The sequence below is a fragment of the Diorhabda sublineata genome, chromosome 7, assembly GCF_026230105.1.
Source record: "Diorhabda sublineata isolate icDioSubl1.1 chromosome 7, icDioSubl1.1, whole genome shotgun sequence".
In the NCBI taxonomy this organism is placed as follows: domain Eukaryota; kingdom Metazoa; phylum Arthropoda; class Insecta; order Coleoptera; family Chrysomelidae; genus Diorhabda; species Diorhabda sublineata.
In genome coordinates this window covers 33867182-33886395 of record NC_079480.1, presented here as the reverse complement: position 1 = coordinate 33886395, position 19214 = coordinate 33867182, and the positions used below count along the sequence as shown (strand labels likewise).

The 19214-nt window shown below is 32.5% G+C and overlaps 1 protein-coding gene across 2 annotated transcripts in view; it reads left to right on the top strand.

Moving 5' to 3' along the window:
* LOC130447164 (protein nubbin-like) overlaps nt 1-9318 on the top strand; it is a 53927-nt gene extending 44609 nt beyond the window's left edge. For both annotated transcript variants that reach the window (XM_056783857.1, XM_056783856.1), the window contains 2 exons: nt 4198-4507; nt 4579-9318. In XM_056783857.1, the coding sequence (XP_056639835.1) occupies nt 4198-4507; nt 4579-5129 (861 nt within the window). In that variant the 3' untranslated portion in view covers nt 5130-9318. The remainder of the gene's footprint in view (nt 1-4197; nt 4508-4578) is intronic.
* The last annotated feature ends 9896 nt before the right edge of the window (nt 9319-19214 follow it).

The window sequence follows — 19214 nt, the reverse complement described above, 5'->3', positions numbered from 1 at the left end:
TTCCAATTTCTATTCACTGTTGACTTTTTGTACGAACCTAGAGAAGTAACTCAAAACAGTGATAGACAATTCACCAGGTCTATCAACTCGAACTATATTTCATCATTAGATACGATTCCCCATTCTTCTATTTCTTATTTCCTGGTTCTATTATCTTCGTTGTCTTCTCTATCGAATTTTCTTTCATCATCTTCTCTTAAAAGTTCTCTAATCTTCCAATTTCTATTCACTGTTGAAGTTTTGTACGAACCTAGAGAAGTAACTCAAAACAGTGATAGACAATTCACCAGGTCTATCAACTCGAACTATATTTCATCATTAGATACGATTCCCCATTCTTCTATTTCTTATTTCCTGGTTCTATTATCTTCGTTGTCTTCTCTATCGAATTTTCTTTCATCATCTTCTCTTAAAAGTTCTCTAATCTTCCAATTTCTATTCACTGTTGAAGTTTTGTACGAACCTAGAGAAGTAACTCAAAACAGTGATAGACAATTCACCAGGTCTATCAACTCGAACTATATTTCATCATTAGATACGATTCCCCATTCTTCTATTTCTTATTTCCTGGTTCTATTATCTTCGTTGTCTTCTCTATCGAATTTTCCTTCATCATCTTCTCTTAAAAGTTCTCTAATCTTCCAATTTCTATTCACTGTTGACTTTTTGTACGAACCTAGAGAAGTAACTCAAAACAGTGATAGACAATTCACCAGGTCTATCAACTCGAACTATATTTCATCATTAGATACGATTCCCCATTCTTCTATTTCTTATTTCCTGGTTCTATTATCTTCGTTGTCTTCTCTATCGAATTTTCTTTCATCATCTTCTCTTAAAAGTTCTCTAATCTTCCAATTTCTATTCACTGTTGAAGTTTTGTACGAACCTAGAGAAGTAACTCAAAACAGTGATAGACAATTCACCAGGTCTATCAACTCAAACTGTATTTCATCATTAGATACGATTCCCCATTCTTCTATTTCTTATTTCCTGGTTCTATTATCTTCGTTGTCTTCTCTATCGAATTTTCCTTCATCATCTTCTCTTAAAAGTTCTCTAATCTTCCAATTTCTATTCACTGTTGACTTTTTGTACGAACCTAGAGAAGTAACTCAAAACAGTGATAGACAATTCACCAGGTCTATCAACTCGAACTATATTTCATCATTAGATACGATTCCCCATTCTTCTATTTCTTATTTCCTGGTTCTATTATCTTCGTTGTCTTCTCTATCGAATTTTCTTTCATCATCTTCTCTTAAAAGCTCTCTAATCTTCCAATTTCTATTCACTGTTGACGTTTTGTACGAACCTAGAGAAGTAACTCAAAACAGTGATAGACAATTCACCAGGTCTATCAACTCAAACTGTATTTCATCATTAGATACGATTCCCCATTCTTCTATTTCTTATTTCCTGGTTCTATTATCTTCGTTGTCTTCTCTATCGAATTTTCCTTCATCATCTTCTCTTAAAAGTTCTCTAATCTTCCAATTTCTATTCACTGTTGACTTTTTGTACGAACCTAGAGAAGTAACTCAAAACAGTGATAGACAATTCACCAGGTCTATCAACTCGAACTATATTTCATCATTAGATACGATTCCCCATTCTTCTATTTCTTATTTCCTGGTTCTATTATCTTCGTTGTCTTCTCTATCGAATTTTCTTTCATCATCTTCTCTTAAAAGTTCTCTAATCTTTCAATTTCTATTCACTGTTGAAGTTTTGTACGAACCTAGAGAAGTAACTCAAAACAGTGATAGACAATTCACCAGGTCTATCAACTCAAACTGTATTTCATCATTAGATACGATTCCCCATTCTTCTATTTCTTATTTCCTGGTTCTATTATCTTCGTTGTCTTCTCTATCGAATTTTCCTTCATCATCTTCTCTTAAAAGTTCTCTAATCTTCCAATTTCTATTCACTGTTGACTTTTTGTACGAACCTAGAGAAGTAACTCAAAACAGTGATAGACAATTCACCAGGTCTATCAACTCGAACTATATTTCATCATTAGATACGATTCCCCATTCTTCTATTTCTTATTTCCTGGTTCTATTATCTTCGTTGTCTTCTCTATCGAATTTTCTTTCATCATCTTCTCTTAAAAGTTCTCTAATCTTTCAATTTCTATTCACTGTTGAAGTTTTGTACGAACCTAGAGAAGTAACTCAAAACAGTGATAGACAATTCACCAGGTCTATCAACTCGAACTGTATTTCATCATTAGATACGATTCCCCATTCTTCTATTTCTTATTTCCTGGTTCTATTATCTTCGTTGTCTTCTCTATCGAATTTTCCTTCATCATCTTCTCTTAAAAGTTCTCTAATCTTCCAATTTCTATTCACTGTTGACTTTTTGTACGAACCTAGAGAAGTAACTCAAAACAGTGATAGACAATTCACCAGGTCTATCAACTCGAACTATATTTCATCATTAGATACGATTCCCCATTCTTCTATTTCTTATTTCCTGGTTCTATTATCTTCGTTGTCTTCTCTATCGAATTTTGTTTCATCATCTTCTCTTAAAAGTTCTCTAATCTTCCAATTTCTATTCACTGTTGACGTTTTGTACGAACCTAGAGAAGTAACTCAAAACAGTGATAGACAATTCACCAGGTCTATCAACTCAAACTGTATTTCATCATTAGATACGATTCCCCATTCTTCTATTTCTTATTTCCTGGTTCTATTATCTTCGTTGTCTTCTCTATCGAATTTTCCTTCATCATCTTCTCTTAAAAGTTCTCTAATCTTCCAATTTCTATTCACTGTTGACTTTTTGTACGAACCTAGAGAAGTAACTCAAAACAGTGATAGACAATTCACCAGGTCTATCAACTCGAACTATATTTCATCATTAGATACGATTCCCCATTCTTCTATTTCTTATTTCCTGGTTCTATTATCTTCGTTGTCTTCTCTATCGAATTTTCTTTCATCATCTTCTCTTAAAAGTTCTCTAATCTTTCAATTTCTATTCACTGTTGAAGTTTTGTACGAACCTAGAGAAGTAACTCAAAACAGTGATAGACAATTCACCAGGTCTATCAACTCAAACTGTATTTCATCATTAGATACGATTCCCCATTCTTCTATTTCTTATTTCCTGGTTCTATTATCTTCGTTGTCTTCTCTATCGAATTTTCCTTCATCATCTTCTCTTAAAAGTTCTCTAATCTTCCAATTTCTATTCACTGTTGACTTTTTGTACGAACCTAGAGAAGTAACTCAAAACAGTGATAGACAATTCACCAGGTCTATCAACTCGAACTATATTTCATCATTAGCTACGATTCCCCATTCTTCTATTTCTTATTTCCTGGTTCTATTATCTTCGTTGTCTTCTCTATCGAATTTTGTTTCATCATCTTCTCTTAAAAGTTCTCTAATCTTCCAATTTCTATTCACTGTTGACTTTTTGTACGAACCTAGAGAAGTAACTCAAAACAGTGATAGACAATTCACCAGGTCTATCAACTCGAACTATATTTCATCATTAGATACGATTCCCCATTCTTCTATTTCTTATTTCCTGGTTCTATTATCTTCGTTGTCTTCTCTATCGAATATTGTTTCATTATCTTCTCTTAAAAGTTCTCTAATCTTCCAATTTCTATTCACTGTTGACTTTTTGTACGAACCTAGAGAAGTAACTCAAAACAGTGATAGACAATTCACCAGGTCTATCAACTCGAACTATATTTCATCATTAGCTACGATTCCCCATTCTTCTATTTCTTATTTCCTGGTTCTATTATCTTCGTTGTCTTTTCTATCGAATTTTGTTTCATCATCTTCTCTTAAAAGTTCTCTAATCTTCCAATTTCTATTCACTGTTGACGTTTTGTACGAACCTAGAGAAGTAACTCAAAACAGTAATAGACAATTCACCAGGTCTATCAACTGAAACCTTAACTTTAACCTTAACCTTAACCTTAACATTTTGCTCACTTGTATTATAAATAACTGTTAGAACCTTTTTTACCTTTGGAAATTTTTTGGCAAAACTATCAGGACAAACGTTATTGGAAACGGATACATTTGTTGCAGATTTCATTAAATAATTTTTGTTCTCAAGGCAAATAAAATTACAAAACACACTGTGATGTCTATGGGAATGTACAATTTGTACCTCTTACGTTTTCTTTATTGAGAAATATAGGTATATACTTGTTTGCAGGTGCAACAAATTGCGCAGGCCGCTCAACAACTCCAGCAGCTACAGAAAGTACAACATAACACGAATCAGCACAACACGAGCATTCCACAAAATGCTTCTTTACCACACCAAACTCAAACGACTCCTCCGAATAATAATCACAATATCCCCGCCAGTATGCTTACACCAAGTACGCCGAGTTCGGGAGGCTTAACACCTCAACATCTAAAAACACCTTCCAGGATATTGGAACCGTCGCCCGAAGAAACCACAGACTTGGAAGAACTCGAACAGTTTGCCAAAACTTTCAAGCAACGAAGGATAAAATTAGGTAAGCGATTATTGCAATAATAATAATAATAATAATAAATTAATACTAATATTATTAAATTTGTTGGTTAGGGTTTACACAAGGAGACGTGGGATTGGCGATGGGAAAATTGTACGGGAACGATTTTTCCCAAACGACTATATCTCGATTCGAAGCTTTGAATCTTAGTTTCAAAAATATGTGCAAATTGAAGCCGTTACTTCAAAAATGGTTAGAGGACGCCGATAGTACTTTAGCTAATCCAGGAGCGCTCAGTAACCCCTTAACCACCCCCGAAACAATAGGCAGGAGACGAAAAAAGAGAACATCCATCGAAACCAGTGTCCGTATCGCTCTCGAAAAAGCCTTTATACAAAATCCGAAACCTACCTCCGAAGAAATCACCATGCTAGCAGACGGTCTTTGTATGGAAAAAGAGGTAGTGAGAGTTTGGTTTTGTAATAGGCGGCAAAAGGAGAAGAGAATCAACCCACCTACGGCGGCGATGGGTTCGCCGTGTTCAGTCGGAAACACCAACGGGAACATGTTCCACATCGCCAATAGTTTAGCGACTAGTCCTTTATCTTTGGTAACTTCCAGCGGCCATAATTATAATCCTAATGTAATGGTAAAACAAGAATGACCTTCACTGAATTTTTTCGCAGACCATTTTTTAGATTAATTCCAGGTCTGTTATTGTGCAATGAATTCCAATTTAAGATTTATCCCGATAATCATCGCGCTATCTGAAACGTAGCATCAAACCCACGCAATATTGATAATTTTTCCAACAACAAAATGGCCATTAAACGGAATTGTTTATCATCTAAACGAACACCATGGAAAAATACGTGAAACTTTCCAGTCCCCATACATCTTTGTCTATGATCATCTTGTATTTAATCCACTTCTTTTTTTATTCAGATCCGTTGTTGTCTCCAACCATTTCTTTCTTCTTTTTACAACGATGGATTATATCCAAGCCCTTTATCAGTTTTTCTAGCCCTTATTTCATCTCAATTCACAATTTTCTTTCGGATTATACAAAATTTATAACTACTGAGTCTAATTATGGTTCTGTACGTTTATTTTTGCTTCAACCTCTTCAACTGTTGATTTTATTATATATCTGGTTGCCCTTGAGTGTTGATTTTATCATCTTAACTAGATCTTATGGCACTTCTAGGTCTTAAATGGATTCGCAAGTCTATTGGAAATGGATTAACCTCATTTTTTTGGTTACTTTGCAAGGAATCAATTAAACCTTTTTACATCTATTCCCTTTCCGTCTCTACATCACGTTAACTCATCTTCTATTCTTATCTTCAACTCTTTTTGTATCTTTTTCTTCTCAAGTTGTTTCAAAATGATCCGAATCGGCGTTATCTCAATGACACCTTCCCTGTGAGTTGACATTTCTGGAACCGTTGGTGATATTCATCCTGAACACACTGTTTAAACTACACCAACACTCTTACATTGTGTGACGCGCGTTTCGATAACCAAGTTGTCGTCTTCAGAGACTCAGTTTACTTTCAGTCTCTGGAGACGTTAACTTGGTTATCGAAACGCTCTTCAGACAGTGTAATCGTTGGTTTGGTTGATCTTTGTTGATCCTACTTGAACACTTGTCTTCTAGGTCTTTGTATTGCTTGAATATTCTGTCCGATTCAGTTTTGATGATATTGATCTTGTTTATTTAGTCTTGGTCTTGGCATTTCTCAAACAATTAAAGCGTTATAATTCTTGGTTAATCTATTTTAAACTTGGTCTTTTTCAAATACTTCTAAATTCGTTTTTAATTATTCATTTTTCATCTTAATTTTTCTCACATAATGTTGGTAATTTTTCTGGAAACTTCTGGTTCAATTTCGTACTTATCTTTAACAAATAATTTTACATTGGATAATTCAATTTTTATCTGGATTATATAAATGTTTTCGTAGTAAGATTGTGGCAAAATTAAACATAAAAGTGTACCAACTCTAATATATTTCCTCCGAGTTTTCTAATACTTATATATTCATCGTCTGAGAATTAATTAGTTAAGAATTGAGGCGTTTTAAATTTAGTTGTTTCTCTTAAAAAATCATTTTTTTTTACTTTGGATGATTTTTGGTTTTCCTTTATCGGTTTCCATTTTAATTTTCCTTATTAAATTTTGGTTTTCGCATTTTTGAGATACCTACAGATCTCGAGATCTTTCTAATTGAGTTTTGATCTTGTTTTTGATTCATTTTTGGCATTGACCTTGCTCAAATACTACTAATAACATCCGTTTAATGAGAAAGACATAACCTCCAAATAACTTTTAATATTCGTTTGTAAGGGTTGTTTATGTATATTTATGAATGATGAATTTCCAAAATTACATATTATTTTTGTTTATTTTTTGTCTCTTTTATTTTTACTTTAAGGTAAATATTCTACATATGAAGGACCTCTAATAACCTCAAAAGATGCCATATAATATGAAAAAAACTTTGAAGAATGTTATTACTTCTTGTTATGATCGGTTTTTATAGGTTTTCATAAAATTTTTATCATTTATAAGCAAGTCGTGTTCGGGGAGAAAAATAAACAAAAAAAATTTTTGGATCGTCCTTTTTTTCAATTTTTTTTTCTTACACCGAGGTTAAAATCGGGTTAAATTTTTCATTGGCTTCGGAAACTAATTTTATTTCAAGTTTTCGCGATGATTATTGTTTATTCTGACAGGTCTTTTTGATGTTTTATCCTAAGAAAAAATTTGAAATACAACGATTTTTCAGATATTTCATTATATTGATAGTAAAAAGTTCACATAATATCTTATTTGAGCCATAAAAAAATTTTAAAATAATAGAAACCCATTAAAACATCTCACGAAACAATAAAATAAAAATAAAAATATTAAATAAAAATTAAATTCCACAAATTTTGAAAAATATAACGAAACTAGACACCAATTTTACCACCACTGTATAAAGTGTCTGTTTATTTAAAATCTTATAGTATATCAGTACTTGAATCAACAATTAATACTTGGAATAAACCATTTTATTTAAACATTCCAATGTACCAACTCAAATTATTTATTTTACTGCAGAATATTTCGACAATCCCTCGTATAAGAGGATTATTTTCGCTACGAAACCGGAAATGCTACAAATCCAAACTATTTTAATGTCATTTCACATATTTTTTTCAACTACTCATTAATTGATAATAAAATAAATTTAATATGAGTTCAAAATTACCAAGCAGCTGAAATTTGAAGTCTTTTACTGAAGGAAGGGGATGTTGAGCTCCGATTTCGGGAGGGTTCGATGTAGAAAAAGGGTTTTCCCAACTGATGACGATGCGAACCACCGATAAGCGATATTTAAAAAACCTACGGGAAAAATTGACTGGGCATTCATAAACACAAACCTAATAAAACATAACCTCACCTAACCTTTTTTTAACCTACGAGATGTCTAAACGTAGCATAACCTAACTAAATGAAATCTAACCGAACCAAATCAGAATAAACTCAACAATATTCTACTTTGACGGGTTGATCAATACCTTGATCAAATCAACTTAGCTTGGATAGGGATGGATGTGAATTGAAAGGACTGACCACGGCTTTTTCCACCTAGAAAGTGAAGATTTGGGGCTTGTGGACGTTTTCCAAGCTTTGGCAAGCGTGTAAACGTAGCATAACCTAACTAAATCAAATCTAACCGAACCAAATCAGAATGAACTCAACAATATTATACTTTGAAGGGTTGATCAATACCTTGATCAAATCAACTTAGCTTGGATAGGGATGGATGTGAATTGAAAGGACTGACCACGGCTTTTTCCACCTATGAGGTGAAGATTTGGGTCTTGTGGATGGTTTCCAAGCTTTGGCAAGCGTGTAAACGTAGCATAACCTAACTAAATCGAATCTAACCGAACCAAATCAAAATAAACACAACAATATTCTACTTTGAAGGGTTGATCAATACCTTGATCAAATCAACTTAGCTTGGATAGGGATGGATGTGAATTGAAAGGACTGACCACGGCTTTTTCCACCTAGAAAGTGAAGATTTGGGGCTTGTGGACGTTTTCCAAGCTTTGGCAAACGTGTAAACGTAGCATAACCTAACTAAATCAAATCTAACCGAACCAAATCAGAATAAACTCAACAATATTCTACTTTGAAGGGTTGATCACGACCCTCTATGCCTTGATCAAATCAATTTAGCTTGGATAGAGATGGATGTGAATTGGAAGGTCTGACCACGGCTTTTTCCACCTAGGAAGTGAAGATTTGGGGCTTGTGGATGGTTTCCAAGCTTTGGCAAACGTGTAAACGTAGCATAACCTAACTAAATCAAATCTAACCGAACCAAATCAGAATAAACTCAACAATATTCTACTTTGAAGGGTTGATCACGACCCTCTATGCCTTGATCAAATCAATTTAGCTTGGATAGAGATGGATGTGAATTGGAAGGTCTGACCACGGCTTTTTCCACCTAGGAAGTGAAGATTTGGGGCTTGTGGATGGTTTCCAAGCTTTGGCAAACGTGTAAACGTAGCATAACCTAACTAAATCAAATCTAACCGAACCAAATCAGAATAAACTCAACAATATTCTACTTTGAAGGGTTGATCACGACCCTCTATGCCTTGATCAAATCAATTTAGCTTGGATAGAGATGGATGTGAATTGGAAGGTCTGACCACGGCTTTTTCCACCTAGAAAGTGAAGATTTGGGGCTTGTGGACGTTTTCCAAGCTTTAGCAAACGTGTAAACGTAGCATAACCTAACTAAATCAAATCTAACCGAACCAAATCAGAATAAACTCAACAATATTCTACTTTGAAGGGTTGATCACGACCCTCTATGCCTTGATCAAATCAATTTAGCTTGGATAGAGATGGATGTGAATTGGAAGGTCTGACCACGGCTTTTTCCACCTAGGAAGTGAAGATTTGGGGCTTGTGGATGGTTTCCAAGCTTTGGCAAACGTGTAAACGTAGCATAACCTAACTAAATCAAATCTAACCGAACCAAATCAGAATAAACTCAACAATATTCTACTTTGAAGGGTTGATCACGACCCTCTATGCCTTGATCAAATCAATTTAGCTTGGATAGAGATGGATGTGAAATGGAAGGTCTGACCACGGCTTTTTCCACCTAGGAAGTGAAGATTTGGGGCTTGTGGATGGTTTCCAAGCTTTGGCAAGCGTGTAAACGTAGCATAACCTAACTAAATCGAATCTAACCGAACCAAATCAAAATAAACACAACAATATTCTACTTTGAAGGGTTGATCAATACCTTGATCAAATCAACTTAGCTTGGATAGGGATGGATGTGAATTGAAAGGACTGACCACGGCTTTTTCCACCTAGAAAGTGAAGATTTGGGGCTTGTGCACGTTTTTCAAGCTTTGGCAAGCGTGTAAACGTAGCATAACCTAACTAAATCAAATCTAACCGAACCAAATCAGAATGAACTCAACAATATTATACTTTGAAGGGTTGATCAATACCTTGATCAAATCAACTTAGCTTGGATAGGGATGGATGTGAATTGAAAGGACTGACCACGGCTTTTTCCACCTAGAAAGTGAAGATTTGGGGCTTGTGGACGTTTTTTAAGCTTTGGCAAGCGTGTAAACGTAGCATAACCTAACTAAATCAAATCTAACCGAACCAAATCAAAATGAACTCAACAATAATAATACTTTGAAGGGTTGATCAATACCTTGATCAAATCAACTTAGCTTGGATAGGGATGGATGTGAATTGAAAGGACTGACCACGGCTTTTTCCACCTAGGAAGTGAAGATTTGGGGCTTGTGGATGGTTTCCAAGCTTTGGCAAGCGTGTAAACATAGTTTTAGATCACTTTTTTGCCCAAAGTAGCTGTGAATTTAACTGTAATGTTTAAGAATTAAGGGCAATCGATAACGCCATCTATTAAAAAGTAGCGAAACTTGTAGTGTTGAATGGAGAATATTCTAGTTTTTCATATAAAAATCGCAGTTATTTTACTTAAAAATAATTTGTTAATTGAATTTGACATCAAGAACGTATAAAGTTTTTCAAAATTTCAATACGGCTCAACTTTTAGTACGGGAGATTTGTTCAAAAAAAAAATATAATGAAATATCAAATTGTTGTAGTTTAAATAATGTTATTTAATGTTATTATTGACTGTCTGTTATTATTTATGCCAAATATACTTATGTAGTCTAGTAGACTTTTTGTTTAACAAGTATATATTTTTAATTTTTATTGTATAATATGTACCTATATTGTTTTAGTGTATTCTTGTAAATATAAAGGTGAAATTTCGTCTCCAAAAATTATAAATAAGTCTATTTAAGGGTATCTAACACAACTGACGTTGAAACGTAAAATTCACAAGTTTCAAACTTAGAAAAAAAAATACTTGATTGGGAACCACTGATAATTATTTCAAAAATTTTATTTTCATCGTGAATATCCACTTGATAACTTGATCTGTAGTTATATCAGTACCGTTTCATTTTCATACGTGTTATTATTTTGTATTATTTTTGTTATTATTAAATTACTCTCAAATGTCATATGTCATTGTCTGCGTTCCAACAAAGAGAACCAACTGACCCAAGAGTACTCTATCAATGTTAACACATCAATATTTCTAGGTTATGTTCGTAATATCACAGCACATCCTCATTATTTCGTTTTTCAAATAAGTTTAGATACAAATTTTCTAAAAAAAAGTTTACCTTCAATACGTAACTTCTCCTAAATTGTGCACGTCAATTTTGTTATTCTACAAAGTTTTAAAAGAAGTGAAAATCATTTTAGGTTAGTTCTGATAATACGACTCCATTTTAAAACTCCTACTTGTTCGAATATATTTTAGATACTGATCATAAATGTAATACGGACAGTTGGTATGGGAAAAAACGTCCCTAACTACGGTGCTGACAATATTTATTTTTGTTCGAGACACTTTATCTATAGAGCGCATGCTTGAGTTATCATTCTGTCTTCCTTAGTCGGAACCGTTTCTCCAATACATTTTCCGATGTTTTTATTTCTTTATTTCGATGCGGATCAATGGAAATACGGATATTTTTATCGAAAATTATTATATACGTGTTCCTAAAAAGTATTCGCGAATCAAAAGTACGTTCCGAGGATGGTCGTCTAATTGGGTTTTTGAAAATTAGCAAATGGCCGCCGTTCGTTAAGCAGGGTCTCATATTATTATCTATTTGATCGGCCGCCATTTGCCGATCGATTAAATGTGTGTAGATAAATATCCATGTTACGATAATAATTAATAAGTATCAATTAGATTTTAGTTGAACGTTTTAGTATCTAGTGTATATGAATTTTATTATTCGGTTTAACAATATATATATATGTCAGTGTATATATCAAATTAGTGGTTCTTTTTGAGGACCAATTTTAGAAATGTTCAAAGTTCCTATGATGAAACATGATTGTTGACTTTATTATTGAAAGTGTTTGGAATGTCGTATAAGGCACGAGGTAATTATATCATATCTCCAATGACTTGTATTGCTTATTAATCAAGACCATCCTGTTTGTAAAAAAGAAGAAATGACGTTGTTACCTAGTGCCACAGGGACGGATCCAAAGATTTTTCGTTGTAATTATAAAAGAAAGGTTAGACTGGCAATGACACTTTTATTTATTTAAGGGCCTAAATATTAAAAAAAAAAATTAAATCTTGAGAATAGGGTCTCTTTTTTCTTTCTTATTACACACACATATATTTACCATATATTAATGATAACAAATAAAAATTTCAAACAATGTCTATTTAGATTCTTAAACACTAAATAACATTGTTTGAATTTAATTTAAACACATTTACCTACCCTGTATGTAGTTAAGTGCGTTTATACTACTAGTCCACGACCCAAGGATTTTAACCTGACACTAAAACTAATAGAAAAATGATTTTTGGTGTATGAAAAAACTCCTAAAAAATATCTGAACAGTAATATTTTGTCAACGTGGAAAGGGTTGAAAATTTCACTACAATTCATATAAGCAAACTTGTAGAACGTGAAAAGCTGCACAAAAAAGACTCTATACATTTTTTCGAAAAATGCATTCGTTCCCACATTGTCTTTGATCAAATTCAATCACATTTTTCTAAACACTTTGTTTTTTAGCTTGTTCATTTTTTAACGTGGAAAGGGTTGAAAATTTCACTACAATTCATATAAACAAACTTGTAGAACGTGAAAAGCTGCACAAAAAAGACTCTATACATTTTTTCGAAAAATGCATTCGTTCCCACATTGTCTTTGATCAAATTGAATCACATTTTTCTAAACACTTTGTTTTTTAGCTTGTTCATTTTTTAACGTGGAAAGGGTTGGAAATTTCACTACAATTCATATAAACAAACTTGTAGAACGTGAAAAGCTGCACAAAAAAGACTCTATACGTTTTTTCGAAAAATGCATTCGTTCCCACATTGTCTTTGATCAAATTGAATCACATTTTTCTAAACACTTTGTTTTTTAGCTTGTTCATTTTTTAACGTGGAAAGGGTTGGAAATTTCACTACAATTCATATAAACAAACTTGTATAACGTGAAAAGCTGCACAAAAAAGACTCTATACGTTTTTTCGAAAAATGCATTCGTTCCCACATTGTCTTTGATCAAATTGAATCACATTTTTCTAAACACTTTGTTTTTTAGCTTGTTCATTTTTTAACGTGGAAAGGGTTGAAAATTTCACTACAATTCATATAAACAAACTTGTAGAACGTGAAAAGCTGCACAAAAAAGACTCTATACGTTTTTTCGAAAAATGCATTCGTTCCCACATTGTCTTTGATCAAATTGAATCACATTTTTCTAAACACTTTATTTTTTAGCTTGTTCATTTTTTAACGTGGAAAGGGTTGGAAATTTCACTACAATTCATATAAACAAACTTGTAGAACGTGAAAAGCTGCACAAAAAAGACTCTATACGTTTTTTCGAAAAATGCATTCGTTCCCACATTGTCTTTGATCAAATTGAATCACATTTTTCTAAACACTTTGTTTTTTAGCTTGTTCATTTTTTAACGTGGAAAGGGTTGAAAATTTCACTACAATTCATATAAACAAACTTGTAGAACGTGAAAAGCTGCACAAAAAAGACTCTATACGTTTTTTCGAAAAATGCATTCGTTCCCACATTGTCTTTGATCAAATTGAATCACATTTTTCTAAACACTTTATTTTTTAGCTTGTTCATTTTTTAACGTGGAAAGGGTTGGAAATTTCACTACAATTCATATAAACAAACTTGTAGAACGTGAAAAGCTGCACAAAAAAGACTCTATACGTTTTTTCGAAAAATGCATTCGTTCCCACATTGTCTTTGATCAAATTGAATCATATTTTTCTAAACACTTTGTTTTTTAGCTTGTTCATTTTTTAACGTGGAAAGGGTTGAAAATTTCACTACAATTCATATAAACAAACTTGTAGAACGTGAAAAGCTGCACAAAAAAGACTCTATACATTTTTTCGAAAAATGCATTCGTTCCCACATTGTCTTTGATCAAATTGAATCACATTTTTCTAAACACTTTGTTTTTTAGCTTGTTCATTTTTTAACGTGGAAAGGGTTGAAAATTTCACTACAATTCATATAAACAAACTTGTAGAACGTGAAAAGCTGCACAAAAAAGACTCTATACGTTTTTTCGAAAAATGCATTCGTTCCCACATTGTCTTTGATCAAATTGAATCACATTTTTCTAAACACTTTGTTTTTTAGCTTGTTCATTTTTTAACGTGGAAAGGGTTGAAAATTTCACTACAATTCATATAAACAAACTTGTAGAACGTGAAAAGCTGCACAAAAAAGACTCTATACGTTTTTTCGAAAAATGCATTCGTTCCCACATTGTCTTTGATCAAATTGAATCACATTTTTCTAAACACTTTGTTTTTTAGCTTGTTCATTTTTTAACGTGGAAAGGGTTGGAAATTTCACTACAATTCATATAAACAAACTTGTAGAACGTGAAAAGCTGCACAAAAAAGACTCTATACGTTTTTTCGAAAAATGCATTCGTTCCCACATTGTCTTTGATCAAATTGAATCATATTTTTCTAAACACTTTGTTTTTTAGCTTGTTCATTTTTTAACGTGGAAAGGGTTGAAAATTTCACTACAATTCATATAAACAAACTTGTAGAACGTGAAAAGCTGCACAAAAAAGACTCTATACGTTTTTTCGAAAAATGCATTCGTTCCCACATTGTCTTTGATCAAATTGAATCACATTTTTCTAAACACTTTGTTTTTTAGCTTGTTCATTTTTTAACGTGGAAAGGGTTGGAAATTTCACTACAATTCATATAAACAAACTTGTAGAACGTGAAAAGCTGCACAAAAAAGACTCTATACGTTTTTTCGAAAAATGCATTCGTTCCCACATTGTCTTTGATCAAATTCAATCACATTTTTCTAAACACTTTGTTTTTTAGCTTGTTCATTTTTTAACGTGGAAAGGGTTGAAAATTTCACTACAATTCATATAAACAAACTTGTAGAACGTGAAAAGCTGCACAAAAAAGACTCTATACATTTTTTCGAAAAATGCATTCGTTCCCACATTGTCTTTGATCAAATTGAATCACATTTTTCTAAACACTTTGTTTTTTAGCTTGTTCATTTTTTAACGTGGAAAGGGTTGAAAATTTCACTACAATTCATATAAACAAACTTGTAGAACGTGAAAAGCTGCACAAAAAAGACTCTACACGTTTTTTCGAAAAATGCATTCGTTCCCACATTGTCTTTGATCAAATTGAATCACATTTTTCTAAACACTTTGTTTTTTAGCTTGTTCATTTTTTAACGTGGAAAGGGTTGAAAATTTCACTACAATTCATATAAACAAACTTGTAGAACGTGAAAAGCTGCACAAAAAAGACTCTATACATTTTTTCGAAAAATGCATTCGTTCCCACATTGTCTTTGATCAAATTGAATCACATTTTTCTAAACACTTTGTTTTTTAGCTTGTTCATTTTTTAACGTGGAAAGGGTTGAAAATTTCACTACAATTCATATAAACAAACTTGTAGAACGTGAAAAGCTGCACAAAAAAGACTCTACACGTTTTTTCGAAAAATGCATTCGTTCCCACATTGTCTTTGATCAAATTGAATCACATTTTTCTAAACACTTTGTTTTTTAGCTTGTTCATTTTTTAACGTGGAAAGGGTTGAAAATTTCACTACAATTCATATAAACAAACTTGTAGAACGTGAAAAGCTGCACAAAAAAGACTCTATACGTTTTTTCGAAAAATGCATTCGTTCCCACATTGTCTTTGATCAAATTGAATCACATTTTTCTAAACACTTTGTTTTTTAGCTTGTTCATTTTTTAACGTGGAAAGGGTTGAAAATTTCACTACAATTCATATAAACAAACTTGTAGAACGTGAAAAGCTGCACAAAAAAGACTCTACACGTTTTTTCGAAAAATGCATTCGTTCCCACATTGTCTTTGATCAAATTGAATCACATTTTTCTAAACACTTTGTTTTTTAGCTTGTTCATTTTTTAACGTGGAAAGGGTTGGAAATTTCACTACAATTCATATAAACAAACTTGTAGAACGTGAAAAGCTGCACAAAAAAGACTCTATACGTTTTTTCGAAAAATGCATTCGTTCCCACATTGTCTTTGATCAAATTGAATCACATTTTTCTAAACACTTTGTTTTTTAGCTTGTTCATTTTTTAACGTGGAAAGGGTTGAAAATTTCACTACAATTCATATAAACAAACTTGTAGAACGTGAAAAGCTGCACAAAAAAGACTCTATACGTTTTTTCGAAAAATGCATTCGTTCCCACATTGTCTTTGATCAAATTGAATCACATTTTTCTAAACACTTTGTTTTTTAGCTTGTTCATTTTTTAACGTGGAAAGGGTTGAAAATTTCACTACAATTCATATAAACAAACTTGTAGAACGTGAAAAGCTGCACAAAAAAGACTCTATACGTTTTTTCGAAAAATGCATTCGTTCCCACATTGTCTTTGATCAAATTGAATCACATTTTTCTAAACACTTTGTTTTTTAGCTTGTTCATTTTTTAACGTGGAAAGGGTTGGAAATTTCACTACAATTCATATAAACAAACTTGTAGAACGTGAAAAGCTGCACAGAAAAGATTCTATATTTCGAATAATGCATTCATTCCCACATTGTCTTTGGCCAAATTCAATCACATTTTTGTCTCTGGCTGATTTCTTTGCTATTGATGTGAAAATATAAAACTGCAGAGTCCTGTAAAAAGGCACTAGTCATTCTAGTCGCAAGACCCCGCTCTTTCGATAACAAATTTTTCATTCATCTTTATTCACACTTTCCTGAAACTCTAAAAAGGTTAATAAGTCTCTATCTTATTGACTATAATATAATAAAACCCTTTTTTCCTAACCAGTCTCGTTATTTAATAGTCAGACCTCGTATAGATAATAAAAGATTATGCAATTTTTTTGGATAACGTTAAGTCATAAATTAATAATTCCAACTATTAAAGGTGTTTTCAGAATCGGGGATCAAATTAAGATCAATAATATTATCAACGAATTGATTTTATTCTGATTTCAGTTCTAAATACTTGATTTCTATTCTATATTTCAAATCCCTTCGACGTTATTGAGGAAATATCAATTTTTACAGTTTTTCCGGTGGTTGCCAAAAATGTTTTAATGTTAGGTTTTAGTATAATATTGCCTGGACTATAAGGTTTGTTTATGTTAAATATGTTCCGAGTTTTGTGATCAAATATAAAAAACTGAATGCGCATGTTTGAAATAAATGAATCTAAAGGCCGGTTCAGACGCAGCCAGTGATTTAGTAGAATTTACTCAATCAAGTGGAGTCAAAACAATCGTTTATACGTGGAAGGTATTATTAAAATTAACGAAAACGGCAAGTTACAAACCAAAACTTCTTCGATCAATATTAAAACTTCTTACTAATGAAACTAGCAATATATGTTTGGAAGAAATACAAAAGCCCAAAGAATAAAATGAGCTCGGAGTCTCTAGTTGTCTATTAAAACAACTTTAGAAGATCCAAGAGAATAATTTCACAAGGTTACTAGAATAATAGAAGGTTTGTGACAATAACAAGATGCGCAGTAGACAAGTGACGTCACCGGTTCTTCATAGCTGTGAGAACGGCAACAACGCTAGCATCTGTCAAAATTTTGAAATTGATTAAAAATGGTTTTCCTTCAATAAAATGCCTATAAATTCGTTAGTTAGAAATATATTGGTTTGTATAATGTTAGTGAGGTTCTGTTTGACATAAAAATATAAGCAGAACAAAAATGTAAACATACTGACGTAGCCGGTGCTCTATCAGCTGATCGTTTGTTTACAAAAACATGCGCATGTCACAAACCTTCTATTATTCTAGTAACCTTGTAATTTCTCGTGTTTAACATATTCTTGTACTACTGGCTGCGTCTAAATCGATCTTAAAGTTATGTATTGGTGACTTATAAGTTTAATGTGAAATAAAAAATGTTTGGAGGCAGATTTAATGCTAATGCACATATCGTACTCAATAGTTGTACAGTCCTAACCTAGAATCGATTTTGCCTTGAAACATTTTTTTTAAATCTACGTCATATCAATGTAAGTTTAGTGTAAACGAGATATAATCCGCCATTTTTAATATTTGTATTTCCATTTCATAGAAAATATTAGTCTTGTAGGTATATGTGTGTAGTGAGTGTAGAAATTAACATCGTCGAAGAAAAAACCGTTTGAAATACAAATTTTTTTATAAGTCATGTGTGTAATTATTTTTTAATTATAAAATTATAAAATTTAGAAAATGAGTACCTAACATTTCCAAAAAATTATGTAAGACCCTATTCAGACGTGTATTATACTACAACTGTGGTCTAGGCAATAACATGTACATTATTTTCATTAAAGAAATGAATTCATAACATTGTTTTTTACTTCCAATCCTAATCCAAAGCAATATAAAATATTCATTTTACACGTATTATAAAAGAAGTTACAGCTCAAATCATTCAAAACCTTTTCCCACCACACTACCTGTCAAAAGTTTTTGCCTACCCTATAGTTTTCGTGATACAATGTCAATATGTCAAATCTGACGTTGCCTTCAGGAAATTTGACATTTTTAGAACGTGTGAGTGCTATTTTAGTTGTTAACTGATACAATGTAGAACTGTCATTTCCAAATGACAGTTTTTGGGAAAATCAGGAAAACCAATCGCAGAAAACGAATCATTCTGCACCAGGATAATACGAGTTCTCCCACATCATTTTAAACAAAAACGTTAATAATATCTAAAAAAGCAACGGCACAGTTATAGAAGCTCACACATATTTTTCTCCAAAATTTTTGTGTTTTCTTTGTACTTCTAGGACCATCCTCGTATAACTCGGCACTTGGTTATGAAGTGCGGAGTCGTGGGATGTCCTCTTGTGGGTTGACTCGGAAAACCTTGTATCTTGTAAAGATTTTTTTGCATTTTTCATAGCCGTATATATGGGCCAAATTCAGTACTACCAATATAAAATTTATTTTGCTTTCATTCTTGCGAACTAAATTTTTGTTTATGTTGCCAGACCCATCTAGGGTTCTAAGTGGAAAATAGAAAATAAAATAGATGGTTTGTGCGTTGTTTTGGCCTCATCTATA